The sequence below is a fragment of the Temnothorax nylanderi genome, unplaced genomic scaffold (assembly GCF_030848795.1).
Source record: "Temnothorax nylanderi isolate EJ_2023f unplaced genomic scaffold, tnyl_v1.0 TNYL_tig0023_pilon, whole genome shotgun sequence".
Classification (NCBI taxonomy): domain Eukaryota; kingdom Metazoa; phylum Arthropoda; class Insecta; order Hymenoptera; family Formicidae; genus Temnothorax; species Temnothorax nylanderi.
In genome coordinates this window covers 1,176,194-1,192,360 of record NW_027249085.1, presented here as the reverse complement: position 1 = coordinate 1,192,360, position 16,167 = coordinate 1,176,194, and the positions used below count along the sequence as shown (strand labels likewise).

Genomic DNA, 16,167 nt, shown 5'->3' with positions numbered 1-16,167 from the left:
CTCGCGACAAAACTCGGAACCCCAGTTGGAAATGACGATACTAATGCATTCGCAAGACGCCATGCGTGCTGCAATCGCAGGATTAAAATATGCGCTAGTACCGCATAGGTACCGCAGGAAATTCGCTCGCGCTAAAAGTTATGCGGCGATACAGAGGCACATCTCGGAAGAGCATATGCGCCACGGCATAATAATAATGGGACCCGAGAGTTTCCTAACGCGTCGAACGACTTCTGGAATTTAGAATACTCGACGCGAAAGCTTATGAACGGAAGTCGAATTAGACTGACGACGAAGTTCAATTAATATCGTTCAACAATGACGAGCGCGGCGACGTCTCCTATGCAATAATTTCCGTGGTGATGCAAATTCAAATGACTTTAGACTTTTTGCAACCGACCGTAACACGACGGATAGATTAATTAAAATAATCTTTAACAAAATTAAATTAAATCGGCATTTACGGTCCGCGCTGGATCTTGGTAGCCTAATTATTATATATTTTTTGTGTATTACACATATCTTTTCCAACATTAGTAAACTTTAATAAAATGTTAACTTTAAAGTGGAACTTCATTCAGTGGAACGTTTTTGATGCACGATATTTATAAAAAATTACAATTTTCTTCACGTTTCTTGAAATCTCTATGCTTTCCGTGAAAATCCCTGATATTCATTATAAATTCTGCAAGAGAAGAAATGTCGTATGTAAAGAAAAGCTTGAAAGATCGAATGAAAGCAGAGAGTAGAGAGTAAAGGTTAAAAGGTTGGTTCGTTTTGTACATCGACCTGTCGGGGCTACCATTTGGCTGGAATGGACAGTACAATGAAATATATAGCCGAGCTACGGTAGTAAGATAGGCTCCGCACTCCGCAGTTGACAAGCTTCTGCGTCGGTTTGACGTTACACAAAGGATAACGAGGGTCTGTTAAATTGTGATTGCGGAGTTCAGGGAATCGTTGGTGGAAACTTTCGAGCTAACAATCGCCCAAACAAATCAAAATTTAGAACGTCGCACTAAACGGTTTAAATATCGTGATAATGTTATTAAAATGGAATTTAATAAATTAGGCAATAATTACGATGCGCTCGTCGGTAAGTAATTATTTCGATAATCGCATTAATCCTGGCGATGTACAGGTTTTGATTGAAACGGTTTGCAATGACTGATGCCACATTTAATTAATAATAATCAATCCATGTGTAATGTCAGGAATTTATAGTATCCCGATGGAATAATTTTTTAAATTAAATTAACAACAAGCGATCTGTGAAATGTACGGAAATTAATATCTCTGGAATGATCTTAAGTGGAAAATATCTATTTCATCGCACACAAGGGAACGATCAATGATATTTCTATCTCGCGGCGAAACAAGCTGATAAAGGTATCATCAAGCGAGCATAAGTTTAACAGTGCAGCAGTGTGCATGTTGCGGGTACCTAAGTGCTTACATATTGAACAGCTCGTTGACCCGAGCATCAGCGGTATGCAAAGGCTAACTAGAAACCTTTCGCGGCACTTCGATTGGCACAGTTTGCGGCTAATGACGAAACTAGGGTAGGAAAGTGACCGCCAAACTTTAAGCGAAGGATGTCATCTATATTCATCCTGTTTTACATTTATTGACGTCAATAGTGCCACAAAATTTCTTGGCAAAGCATAGTTCGTTCATTTCTGGTAATAACTCTATCATTCAAAATCACGGAAGATAAGCGAGTACTCTATTCGAAAGTAAATGAGGAGTATGAAAATAATGGCAGATTTTACTTTCACAATTTTCATTACGTTTAAGTTGCGATTGTAGCAAGTATAACGTGAAAAGCAATAAATGTTTAAAGGTATTAGAAAGATTTTATAATGCGACTTTGCCTTTTGATGAATTTCGATGAGATTGAATATCTACATTACATATCGCTATGAAGGAAAGGCAGCACGCCGAACACGGAAGAAAGATTTGTAAAATGCAAATCTAGATAAAAGTTTGTTATCGCAAAACGCTCCCTCAGTCTAACCGAATCGTTGTTCCGTTAATCGAAATCGAGCTTGATTAGGTCTTTCGTTTTACGTTTGTTTCGCCGCGTAACAACGTCGGTCTAATCTAATGCCGGTAGACTGAGGATGCAGTTAGGGCGTACTACAGTTTCCTACGTAGTTACAACACAGTCATTTCCTACATCCTGGGAAGGAAAATCCTGGAGGCATTGCGAACTTAGGAGGATTACCGGGATGGATGTTTAATATTATATAACGCTTGATATGACGCTACAATAATTTTACCTTGATATAATACGTAAGTAATTATGCAATTATGTTGATGTCTTCGCATCTCGTCAAATATTTCAGCAAGTATTCCTGATGTCATGTACATGACGCATCATTTCGCCCAAAGGATTCGTGTCACAAAAAGAAACTATTTTCTACGTGAAAATTTAGACAAAATAAATTAATTGTTGTATTTACATGTCACAGCAAAAGCGTGAAATTCAATAAAAGTATACTTACTAGTCAATGTATGCATTTACTAGTCCACACAATGTATAGCTTACTAAATTTTATGTTTCAAATGTATATCTTTTAATAAGCAATATCATTATCACACTGATACAGATTGGATTGAGTTAGATTAGTTTTTTTCGGGGGTTGGGGGACTGCGCCTCCGACCCCTCTATCTCACTACATTCATACTTATAAATTAGAGCTCTTGTAAGTACATACATTTACTGAATTTCACGCTTTTACTGTAACATGTATATATAATGAAGAAATATCGTGTAGAACACATGAGCGCTCTAAATGGATGGAAATTTAGTAAAATAGAATTTACTAGAGTTAGAACTGTTACAATTGTACGAGAAATAGTTATAATTGGCGATAGAATTTTGTTTTGAAATTGTATCATCAGTAATATAATCAATCGATGTAATCAATCGCGAAAAAATTTTGTAATATAGAAAAATATGGAATAGATTATTGTAATGCAGAATAAATTAATCTTATCACGCTACGAGAATATATTTCGTAATGCACGTTCGTTAACTTGACTTAATTAGCTTTTACAATTGATTCCTAATGTTGTCAAGGACGCAGATGATTATCTCCGACTGTTGAATCAGCTTCGATGTACTTCCCACGAGATTCGCAGTCCGGCACAAAGCTTGATTGGTAATTAGCAATTACTATGCAAATGCAAGTGAGAGTGGCGAGAGTCAGAGATGCGGCGTGCATTTGCTTAGCAAATATTTACATGATGCGTGATTATTCGCATATACACAATACGTGCATACACATGTAGAATTTTTTTTTCGAGCATTATGTGCTGTCGCTCCAACACGATAAAGAGATGGATAAATTTTTTCAAAAAACTTAGACAGATAAATTAAGTAACTTGAGATAGACAGATTAAAATGTATAATTAAGTGGAGTATTGCAATTCCTTTTGTTAAATGAAAATATCGTCTTCATCCAACAAGTTTTTTCAGTATTATATAAAAATATTATAAATATTAACGTTCTAATAACTATTATTATCATCGCCTTCGATTTATGTAGGAATAAAAGGTTACACTATACTTACTAAACAAAAAGTATTCATAATATTCACTATGGGGTCATTTGTGTAAAAAGCTTATTCGTGTCACATAAACTTTCTTACAACACAAAATAACTTTGCTAGTAACTGAAGTTGTCGATAAAATAATTTCGAGAAGTTGAAAGTTTTAATGTTATCGGAATCTATCGAACAATCGAACTCAATTGATACTCGCTCAATTTGATACTCAAATTCCATGTTTTTAACTGGCATTTTACATACATATAATACTCATATATTGAGAGGCAAAAGCCACAGTGGTGCAAGTGAAACTTTTCAAAACATTGACTCGCGTGCACAGATGCAATCCATACGATATATAAATTGCATCCACGCACACAAGTCAATACTCCAAAAAACCCGACCTACATCACCACGGCTTCTACCCCTACATATATATACAATATATATAATATTTAAATATATCTGTCCCGTATTTCTCACTTGCGTCTTCTCCTTTTCTTTCTTTCCATTTTGACTCGAAATCGTATAATCTATCTAGCAGAATCTGTCTGTTAATCTATCTTTACCAAGAATTTGTTCGGAATAAATCGACTTTATTAAATATTCGAATTTATTCTAAAATCAATCAGAGAAAACTTCGATTCCACTCGAATCGCATTTTGTGAGTACCCATGCATATGTCTTGAATTAATCCCCTGCAACATGCAACAGGCGCGGCCGACGAACGCGGTCGAGTGCAAAGCGGAAGTAGGCTTGCGTGCAATCGCCGTGCGAATGGGTGTGCTATCAAATGGAACATTACATTTGACCACGGTCTATTGGCGGCCGCGTTGTATTCGGCAGGAATTTGTCCGGAATTCGACGTCAGCGCGCGGGGCCGCCACTAATTATTTCAACAATACCATCAGCTGCTGGAGAATTTTGCGACGTAAGTGGTCCAAGCTGACACGAGCTTTTATCGATTGTTCCCGCGAGACGAACGATTATACAAACAGAGCGGTACATTTCAGCTGACGGGCAGTTTACATGTGCACCGGGAACGGCAAATTGTTCACTGTTGGCCAAAACTCGCTAACGGTTGATCGACAAAAATGTGTATTTTACTGTATGCTGAAAATTATTCTAAAAGCATTTTCGTGCAATGCATTAGACGAGATCTTTCTTATACGATATAAATAAGAATTATAGAAAATGATGGATTGTTTTAAAATTGAGCAATTTAAAAGGAAACTGTAGAGTTTTTAAAAGAAAGCGATATGATGTCTCTATCAGTTCTGATTCCGTGTAATTTTTCGTACATTATTCGTGCATCAAAACGTTGATCAATTTTATTCATGACTCGAGAAAGGATCTCCAGAGAATTGCGGATCCATTTATTATTTTCACGGAGATATCGCGTGCTTCGCAAATCTCCTTTGCTACGCATTAACATTTCTTGCCAGAGAGAAACGCGATGGTCGAAGAATAGCCGATAAGGGTGTATCGCGCTGCGAAGAAGGGCTCCATGGATCGTAAGCGCTCTCGAGGATCGGCACACTTACACTTCGAGTACATCCATTACATGCCCCCATTGAAACTTGCGTGTTATATGAACTTTAGGGGAATGTACAAACTTCCTCTTTCCGACGGAGCCGGCAGAAATGCTTTAGCGGAGAAGATATCAATGTCGTACATGGCCCGATCGATTATTTTCAGGACACGGTAATGTATGGAAGGGTAATGTATGGAAAGTGGCCGTGCCACATCGTGTGAGATGGGAAGAGGCCTCCGCCTCCGTAACAATCCCTCCGATCTAAATTCGTTCGGAATAACTCCGGGAGGAAAAAAACGACGAGTCGCGGATAGCAGGATACATTCCAGCCCCTCGCCAGAACGCGAATCTCTCGAGGGATCGGCCGCGAGCGGCGGTCGGAATTTCTTGAGAGATGGAAGACTTCCGCGCGCGCATACCCGAAGATCGCGATCGCTAATTACATTGTTACATGTTAGTGGCGGTTAAACAAAGCTACCGCACGAGATATACGGGGATATTCCACGCGGTCGCGTTTCGAGATTAAAGTGCGCCGATAATTCGCACAAAACATACAGGTATGTCGAGAATATCCCACTCGGCTGCAAAGAAAAATCTCCACGGCTCGTTATTACGGATTAAAACGATTTTTATCATGATGTATTTTGTGGAGTAGCGTTATAAAGATCAAATATCGCGAGTTGCTGTTCGTAAGGTAAGATAAATCATACTTTTTCAACTTATTTGGCCTAAACTAATAACTTCAAGTATTGCAGGTTCGGCGAAACTGCAATTTCTTCACGATGCTATTATTGAGGGCACTCCCGACGGGGTCGAGCGTTTGAATCTCGCGCGATATCTAAAAGGATTGTCGAAAGACTTGATGTAAGAAAAGGCGGAACCATCGCGCGAGTAAAATTTTCCCCAAGCTAAATCCGATTTATCCCATAGATCTGATTGGATCTGGTGCATTGAGAGTACCCGGAAAAACCTATAAAATTCGAAGAGAAATTTTACTTCGCCAAAATGAGAGTATTTCGAGGGTCCTAAGACGGGTCCAAGGTCTCTTCGAACGTCTCCCTAAGGGCGGATACCTCATTAGTTTTTATTCGAATTCAAAATGTCGGTTTTATGCTGCAATGGCTTTAGCTTTGAATGATTCTAATCTTCGCAAGCATATAAGCTCATTGAGTTACACTGGTCAACGTTTGATCATAATATAAAAAAAAAGGAAATTTCGAATATAGAAAGATACTAAAAATAGTCCAATATCGGTTCCAGTTAATCTTTCATTAGAAATACAAAAATACTTATACTAGCATAGCATAAATGTAGCATAGAATTTTGTATACGCAGACATTATGCGTTATGTATCGAAATATATATAAAGAAATAATTATGTAACTTATATTGAAATTACATCAGGCTCTGATTAATAATTATAATTAATTATAATTATTTTTATAATTATAATTAATATATAGATAGATTTTCTTTTTTAAATCGTATGAAGTAATTTTAAGCAAAATTATTTTTAGTGACATAATTATTTAATGGTATTGCTTTAATAATGCTTACAATTGAATGCAATGCGTGACACACATTTATCGTTTATGTTTTTATAATTAGTGTTATATGAGAAAACTATCGATCAGAATATTTATTGCAGTTTAACACCAGTTCGTTTAGTTTAAAACAATAGAGTCTCTGCAACAAAGATAACTCTTTAAACTTTTCTTGAAAATTTCATTCTAAATGTATCTCATTTTATTGAGTTCGAAATGCGAGAAACTTTCGCAGTAAAATGAGAGCTCGAAAGACATAGCCGTGTCATCTCCTCGCGGGAGTACACGTTTATACTGCATGCATCTGTTTCTGCGAAACGATTGACGATGTAAGCGAGAACTTTGCCGAGAACTTTGCGGCATCTCTTCGAGAGACAGGAAAATTCGCCCGATTAAAATTCGGCCGGGACAATCTCCGGCATGCCGGCGAATATCAAGGAGTTCGAGGCGAATTCCACCCCGTCAAAAGGAGAATTTCACAGACGTCCGATCGCGGCGCGTCTCTGAAGTTTCCACGGTGGAAAATCCGAAACTCGGCGATCTCGAACTGCGGAAACGTTCCGCACAGAGATTAAACTTCGCTTCCGCACCATATCACGACGTTAAACTCCCCTTCGACCTCGACGAGGGAATCGAGTAGTCACAGACGCGCGCGACTACGACTTTCCAAGCTACGGGCACTTGAAAAACTTATAACAATATATGAAACTGTCCACTTTTGATTGCATTGTGAGAAAGAAATTCCTTCTTCATTTCGCTGCGAAGACGTTGATGATGTCCGCTACGTGGGGGGCACCTGAGTGGTTGGAAAAGTTTTTAATGTGCTTTAATCCTTTAAAAGATGAAAGCCACACTCGTCCGCCGTAACACTTTGGATGAGTAAAACGATCACGTTGACCGCTAAGTACTTTTTAATTAGTACCACCCTTAGCACTTTTTCATAAGACCGTACTTGCATAAAGCTGTCGGTACGTATTATTAGCGATGTAAATTATAAGATCGCGGTCTCAGTTCTCTATACCATTTCAAGTTTATCTCTTCTTTTGATCTTTTCATACATGTCGAATGGATGACTATTTTTGTAAATACTAAAACTTTACTTTCAAATTTCCTATGCGCATGTTATTTCCTTACAAATTTCTTGTTTTGTGTTTGCCGCGATATATGTATATTTAATGGTTGCAAGTTCTATTTTCAAACTTGTGTTTTTGGAGTAACGAGATCTACTGCGAGATATGCATTGCAAACGTCATGCATGACGTTACGATGTTTTGCGGTCCACCGAGTACAAACAAAAACACTTCGTTTCTAGTGCGGCAGGGAAGTTTTAATGAGCATTTTATTGGAATACGAAGAGAATATATTAATTTTGTTTAAGCCGCGACGGACGTCAAAGAGTCCAGTCGATAAACGTTATTTTCAATCTTTATCGCGCGATAACGTAATTTAATATAAACAATTAATGATTTCTACTCATTAAGTAACTTGAACTTGGCTATAGCTGTGTCACGTAACAAATGTTGAAGAATACAAGAATACCGTGATAAACATTATTCTTGTATTCTTCAACATCATAGTTATAGTTCTTCGTATTTGTATCACGCAGATAATGTTCGCATACGAAATGAGCTTCGTATTTCTTTGCACGCGAGACATTAAACGCACGCAAGATACTCCCCGCTGCTAACGGCGCGTTTAGAGAAAATGTCGCGAGATAGGAAGCATTTCAGACATTTCTGTAATTGCTTTTAATGGACTGACATTACTGCATAATTTCCACCACCGAGAAACGACGGTGGCTCTTTTATCTCTTTACCGATTTGAAAATTATTTCAAAAATCACAGATCACAAACTGCCCGGAACTCACTACGGGAATCCCAAATCCGTTTCACCGATGTGGCTCGCGAATTAATAAGCACTGATCTGTAATGAATAAAGTTTTCAACGGAAAATTGAAAAATGTTCGTGATTGTTCCCGATTATAGAACTCTAAAACATTTAATTCCACCCTCGAGAGCACGAACCAACCGGCACGTGCAACATTCAATCTACCACTCGCCATATATCGTCGCTCTTCCGAAAGTTTGGTCTTTCAGCGAATTAATCGCGTCGATTCCAAGTCGCGATCGTGTCCAAGCCGTCTCTCTCTTTCTCCTTCTCTCTCTTTCTCCCGCGCTCTCTTGAATGATTAGAGATTCTAGAGAAGTACCAGAGCCTCGGCTGTTTAAAGGCCCTCTTAAACTTGGCTTTGGTGAAAAGTAATTTTTACGAATAGTCATGCCCGCGGCACTCGGCGAGCGGCATACCTCAGTGACGGAGAACTCGGAATTTTTCTTTTAACCCGCTTTCCCACGAAATTGGATTTCTATCACTATGCGATTTTTGTATTCACTAGGCACCACAGACGTGCGCTTCGCGCGCGCTATTTAGCTTTAACATTATGCTATTATACTATTACACTATTAACTCCTTGATACACACAACTGTCAAAATATACGATGACAGCTGCAAATGAAGTAAACGCAGCGAAAGAACCAACCGGCATCGCGGAAAAGCGACAACAATAAACTTCGATAGATTCGAGTATCGACTTTACATGCCTTTTTTAGATATGATGATGATGATGATGATGATGATCCTTTTTTAGAGGAAAAGAAGTAGATTTACACGTTTTACGCGCGAGTTCTACGATTATAATTTACTACTTACAGTGTTTTACGTGCAGTGCACAATTTTATGGATATGATCTGTTACGAAGATCATTTCCCCACCTCAATAGAAGATGAACTTTTATATTTGTGATTATGATAATTCCCAATTCTTGTTTATTGCTTATTTTTATAAAGACGTTACGGAAGATAATAATTGTGGTTGTGTGTTACCCCTTTATGGTCCAAATTATTTCTCACAAATGAGCGAAATATTTTGTCTTCAATTCAATCTAATCAGTGGATATAATGTAAAGGATTTTTATTACTTATTGTTAGAAAAATTTATGAAGATCTCAAAAATATAGTTTGCAGATTACAATCATGCACCGATTCGAATGCTTAAAGAAACTATGCAAAACTATTGCAAAGTTTCGACAAGGGACCATAAAAAGTTAATATGTTAAATATCAATATCGACATCAGAGATGTTTGTGTTTATAGTCAAATTATGTTGCTATGCGCCTGAAAGTTTATAGACGTTTATAGGAAGTCTTGAGTCAAGTATTACAATTTTAGTACCACCTTACAGCCGATATAAAAAAATCATTACATTTATATATTAAAATTATCTAAAGAACTGCATTCTATTCTCGATATGTCAGAAAATATTTTAGGATATTGGAAAGATATTGCAATTTACTCGGAAGATAATTTTTCTAAAATAGAATCTCATAAAATATGAACTAATTAATTAATTGATTGATGCAGTATTTAAAGCAATAAATATAAATTATTACCATTAAATAAATTCTTTTTAAACGTATGTATGTTCTTAATAAAATAATTATATGCAGGCGAAAAATTTGAAGAAATCGAATTCTCTTTTATACTTTTCTCGTATGCATAAATATATCCCTAAGTTAATATTAAAGGTTTTGACAATTCTATGCATCCTATAGTGATAACAACGACATGCAAACTACATCACAATATGCAGATAAGCGATAATATAAATTAAGCATAACGAGGGCAAGTATTTAAACTTTCTTCAAACTAAAAGACGTTTTCTGCCCTTTCCATTTAATGCCCTTCTTTTCTGACTCGGCCTACATTTCCTTCGGCCAATCATTGATAATCAATCTACCGGAGAATAGGGAAATTAGCATTATCGTGACGATAACGACCAAAATATACGAGAACCTGTTGCGGCGATAGAAAAGCCGGTCTCGGAGTAACTCCGATTCGCGAAATCCACTATAAAGTTCTGCGTATCATGCGTCTCAGAAAAGTTTCGAGATTTTTATAACTTACTTATACAAAAAAAAAACTCGAAAAGTTCGCGAAAAACCCGTACCAACGAAATCTAATTGAAACTTTAATATAATTCACTCCTTTCAAATAAAAATTTTCCTTTTGTTCAATCAACGTTATTGTTCAATCACGATGTCTTTAACCACGAACTATTTCGCCGACGACGGTTCGAATTTGTTGTCCATTTGCCTATCGTCAAATCTCACGGAGGCAATGAATTTTTTTTCACAATGCATTTCGCGAGACTCACCGAGCTGATAAAATTGAGCTTTATCATCATCTACATCGACTCGGTTATGATTCTCGTATACGATTACGCTCTTCATGCCTCATAAATTAAAATTTCCATCGTCGGCGTTATCTTACGGGTTATTTTTACCCGCAAACTGTTTCGCCGGTGAACGAATCGATTTTCTCGGGCCGGCCCGGCATCAAATTTCACGATGTTAAAAACGGCAGTGTAATTTGCGGTTGCAATTTGCGGCGCTCACGAAACTCGAGACGCAGTGATATCCGTCGCACTCTCGGTATACGTAAAACCACGAAACAACTGCTGGCACGAGAAAATTATTTTTCTTCGGGCACATTTCTCGGTGTCGTCCCTTAATGACGCCACTTTTTCTCCCAGCTCGGCAAAAGACCTCGATTTTCTTCATTCACTTCCGCCCTTAGAATATAACCGTCGCGTCACGGCACGAAACACGTGAAAATTTTATGCCGGTCGCTCTCACATCACTGCGTGATATACTCGCGTAATCGCGTATACTCGCACTCGGGAACATTTTTCTATTCGTATCTCCATTTTTCCTAAATAATCGGATTCTTCACGTAGATACGATGTAGGACGAGGTATCCGCGGGATAAGGGAACGGGGAAAAGGTGAAAATAAAGATTTACTCATGCTGTTTCGTGCTGAAACGAAAAAAAAAATGAAGAACTAAAACGTAAAAAGATCGCCGACACTCATCATGCACAGGGACTATCATTTGAGTATATATATTCACGATTCTCGGCGGTCGTCCTGTTAACGACGGGGTGGTAGTGGTAGTGTCTGGGTACATCGTCGCTCACCTGGGGTAGAATCATGACGTGCGGCAGCTGGCGCGCCTCGCCGCGCACTGACTCTCCCGCACGCCCCCGAGAGCCGAGCGACGCGTTCTCCACGGCGCGCGCCCCCGGCCGAATCCGCCCCCGCCAACCCTCTCAGCATCCACCACCTCTTGCTTGCACGACTTCCCCCGTACATGCCGCTCTCTTTCTCTTTTCCTCCGGCTGAAGGTAGAAAAGAAAAAAGCCCCCCTCCCCCACCCCCACGGGGGTGAAACGGCCAGGAGATGTCGGGCGAGACACGCGGCGATTGTTGAGCGCGAAAGGCAACCATAATTGCGGGTTGTTTCCAGATATTGTTAACGCGAGTTGTCTTCAACTGAACGAACTATTGTAAAAGAGTTTAACGGACAAAGCCTAGATTTGCCGCGAGATAAAGCGAGAATATAAAAGACGAATATATTAATGTATAATACGGCGACTTGGACATTGTGATTTTTCAGACTTTGATCTTCGTAATCGTCGTAAAATTTTCACGGCTAGAACTTTACCCTAATTTCCGTTTGTAGTTGAAGATTAAAAGTAACGGTATTCTCATATGGAAGATAATCGCGTGCTCTTTACTTAATAATATAAAATATAAACATAGCTCTTTTAAATAGAGGGATGAGTTATGTCGTTCTTATCGCATTACATGAAGAATAGCCCACGTGACGAAAAAACAGAGTAACGGCACGAAACGATAAAATACATAATTTGGAATTCATTGCGCAACCCCCATGTTATATGTGCGTGTGCGATCCATCATTTTTCACGAACGACTCTGACGTGGAAGCGGCCGTGTTGCAGCTGTAAAAAGAAGGCACGTCCGATAGACTCGACACACCAGAATTTTTAACGCTACTTGCTGTTCTTGCGTACACGCGGCGGTACACGTCTGAACGACATAATCTTACGTATACGAAATATAATCACGTGATGATGGAGTACGTTAAAAACTCAAATCAACGCTAGATTTCGGGAAACTCGATAACATATTCGTATTGGAACTCTGGTAATCTCATCGAAGTGCTGTCGCTCGCAAATGCATTTTAAAGAGTGCGCGGGGTATAAATCCACGTCTCTAAGGTAAATCGCCGATACGTCACGCCAACCTTTCCTATGCAAAAAGTGAGGATTACGGGAAGCACGACGCGACGTCTACGCGCCGATAGACGGATCGACATTTTCCACGTCGCGCAAAAAAATTGATGTATGTCTCTCGTGGTTACGCAGTAAGATCAATTCGCGACGATGTCTCTTACGGCGAACCCGAGTGATTCGTCTTGCTCAACAAATTACGAAACGTGACAATGACTCTAGGTCTAAGGGTGTCGAGACCGCGACCCTTCTCCGTTCGATCAAAAATCCTCGCTGCGACACGAAAGCTCATTCCGAAGATATAACGAAAAAATAGGCCGTGTTTCATTCGTCTGCCAGGGGAAAAAATTCAGCTTTATGTCAGGCCACACGCTATGAATAGATATCGGAAACATATTCTCAGCGTGCAAGCACCGACGGTCGCGAGACATTGATCCGGAACCATCAAAGGCATATAAACCCTCTGTCACTCGAAAATTTGCATTCCTGAACACTGAAGATCTCTGTTCTATTTAATAATTCTTGAACGAATTAATAAGAATTTGCTGCATTATTTTCGAAGATGAGAAATGCAGAAGAAATGTAGAAGACAAAGATTTCTCAATTAAAACCGTCGTCCGTTAAAAATAGAATTATACAACAAAAGACAGGACTCCTTATCAATAAGATGCCAACGCAAAGATTCTCCGATTGCCCTTGATTAAAAAAAGAATTAATTAAATCATAAGAAGACAGCTAATTAAACGTCAGCTAAGTGGGACTAAATAGGCTGGCAATAATACATCACGCATTATAATTAGGCTTGCCAAGACGAGTGAGGTTTCGTGATAAATTAAGTAGATTAAGGAAAATCGACAAAGTGGCTGTCGCTATTTCTGGAAACTCCAAGTGTATAAGTTGCAACTCTTGTTGATTGGAATATTTCTCTGGTGTCTCCACGCTCGAGAATTAATGCTTTCAGGCCCTCGGGGCGAATGTTGATAGCAGAACTAATGCGCGGAATCAAGAATGAAATTAGTCCGCTTGTTGACCCGCGAGATTCGCCCGCTTTACTCCGGATTCTAAATCTGCGGTTACATTTCTCTTGTCATTCTGTAAAATCTGTTCTGCACACACGTTGCCTCGTATACACGATTTATGTATTGTCCTCAATACGCCTTCACCCCCCCCCCCCAGCTCCTCATCCATCCTGTTAAATTTTATTATGTCGCAAATCGAACGGTCGGGCCGAGCAATCAAGAAAAATCGATACGCCAAACGAAGCTACGCTTCAAGCGAGGTCGTCAAATATTCAACTAGCAGCGTCGGGACTTAATAATCTCAAATAAGACAGCGTATATGACGTTATATTCTAGTGTTATATTCATAAATGCCAGCTCCATGTGTTCAGTTATAATATAAATATTAGAAAAGAATCGCGCGTACGTCACATGACAAATTTGTCCTTTTCCAGTGATAGGTATGTCTTTATTGGCTATTGTGATCGAATGTTCATAAACTATAGTTCTTTTCATGATAAGGTCTTTCGGATAAATGTGTGGAGTAATATACTAAGCTAAGAAAAATGTGTGTTAAACATATCTATTATTGCATGCCTGATTTTTGTTCGGTGTGATTACGTGTCCGGTAAACACAATGAAATATTGTTCCGTGGCAGTCAATACGGTTAAAGGGTACCGAGCCAGAACGTGTAACGAGAAAAATCGGCAACGAAAAGAAATTTCGCTTACGAACTCTCAACGAGATTTTCCAATCTTCGGGGACCCGCCGCGAGTGTTTTTCCGTGTTACACTTTTCACGCTCCAAATCGTTCCGCGTCGCGTGTACCTTTCGTCCCGTCGATGAAATGCTCGCATTTTCCTTGAATCTTGCCAAGTGCAGTACGCGACGTCTCGCATTTTAGTTGGGCAAAACATAGTTCTCGAGAGAAACCAAGGCGGATGACAGCTCGATATATTGTTCGAAAACAGTACATATATAGTTCGGAAAGCCCCTTCTCTATTATCGATTTTAAATAAACAGAAGAATATTTAAAAAATTTCTTTTACGTGACATTTATCATTATGCAAAAATGATTATTTTACAATCACTATTTCCTGTCGCGTATAAATTCAAAAGATTTATTTCCTAAATATCGAAATCTCGTAATAGTTTCTTTTAAACCACTCAAGTTATCGTGCAAAATTCATATTTTCAAGCATGTAATAACGCGTAACTGATAACGTTAGCGTTAAAACGCAAGCGTTAAAAATTTGAAAATATAATTTGAAAATATAATTTCTTATAATTTCTCGTGTATTAAATTATAAGCACGATTTATATTAAATATGTAACAACATGTAACAAAAAAATTTGATAAAAAGTTAAATATAATCTAATAAATATTCTACAGATATATTCTATCAAATTTAATCGAATCTATATCATAAGATATATATAAATACTGTAATTACTAAATTACCTTGAAATAATAAATCTTAAATAATATTTTTAGAAAACTCTCTATATGAAAAATATATGTAAGTTAAATTTTAAAATATAATCTCTCATGCATTAACCTTCAAGTGCATAATTTTTCGTAGCATTCTGAGTATTTTTTAAATAAATAATTATCTTCTGGGCCTTCCCATCCAGATGGGAAAAAGGGTCAGAGAAGGCTCTTTTCAGTGGCAAAGCTGCGCGTTTTCCGTTCGAACTCCATAAAGGAAAGTACACAGAGCATCGAAAAGTCGTGTTGCATATATGCAAAGCTGCGCACTTAAGGATTAAATATAAATAAGTACGATTCATGAAATATGTCAACATGTAACAAACATTTGATAAAAAGGCAAATATAATCTATTAAATAATAATCTATTAAAAAAAATTAAATAAATCTATTAAATTCTACAGATATACATATATGTATACTGTATTAAAATTAATCGAATATTTTCTATATCATAAGATAATTTCTGTAATTTGTGAGTTAAAAACAGAGATCGACTCTCTAAACGTATTTGCAGTCAATATTGGTTCGCGGGTGATTGACATTTAGCATAAGAAACGAAGGTAACTGATGGTAACGACGACGTGACAAAAATATCGTATTATAAGTCAATAATTAAAGTAGGCTTACAAACTGCAAGAAACTTCGGTCGATTACTCGTCGTAATGGCCAAAGTTTCGTTATGCCACTCAGCGGGAAATGACATAAGATCCGAAATAAATGAGGGATACAATATATTACACCCATACAATATAAATTTTTCATGTTTTCGATATATGTCATAATAAATTCTTATGTCGATGTAGAATTGGCATTATTATATTATCAATGCGCGCGAGTATTAATATTTTTTTCACATACAAACATAATACATTAGAAATTATTTCAGTATATCA

General features: G+C 38.0%; 1 protein-coding gene across 5 annotated transcripts in view; it reads right to left on the bottom strand.

Moving 5' to 3' along the window:
* Nucleotides 1-16,167, bottom strand: part of LOC139769560 (dopamine receptor 1-like) — a 145,777-nt gene that overhangs the window by 73,474 nt on the left and 56,136 nt on the right. For 2 of the 5 annotated variants that reach the window (XM_071700731.1, XM_071700733.1), the window contains exon 1: nucleotides 11,601-11,735. The exons of 1 other annotated variant lie outside the window; for it this stretch is intronic. In XM_071700731.1, coding sequence (XP_071556832.1) covers nucleotides 11,601-11,657 — 57 coding nt within the window. In that variant the 5' untranslated portion in view covers nucleotides 11,658-11,735. Of the gene's footprint in view, nucleotides 1-11,600; nucleotides 11,736-16,167 lie in introns of those variants that run through there. 2 more of the 5 variants (XM_071700732.1, XM_071700735.1) reach the window with 2 other exon arrangements.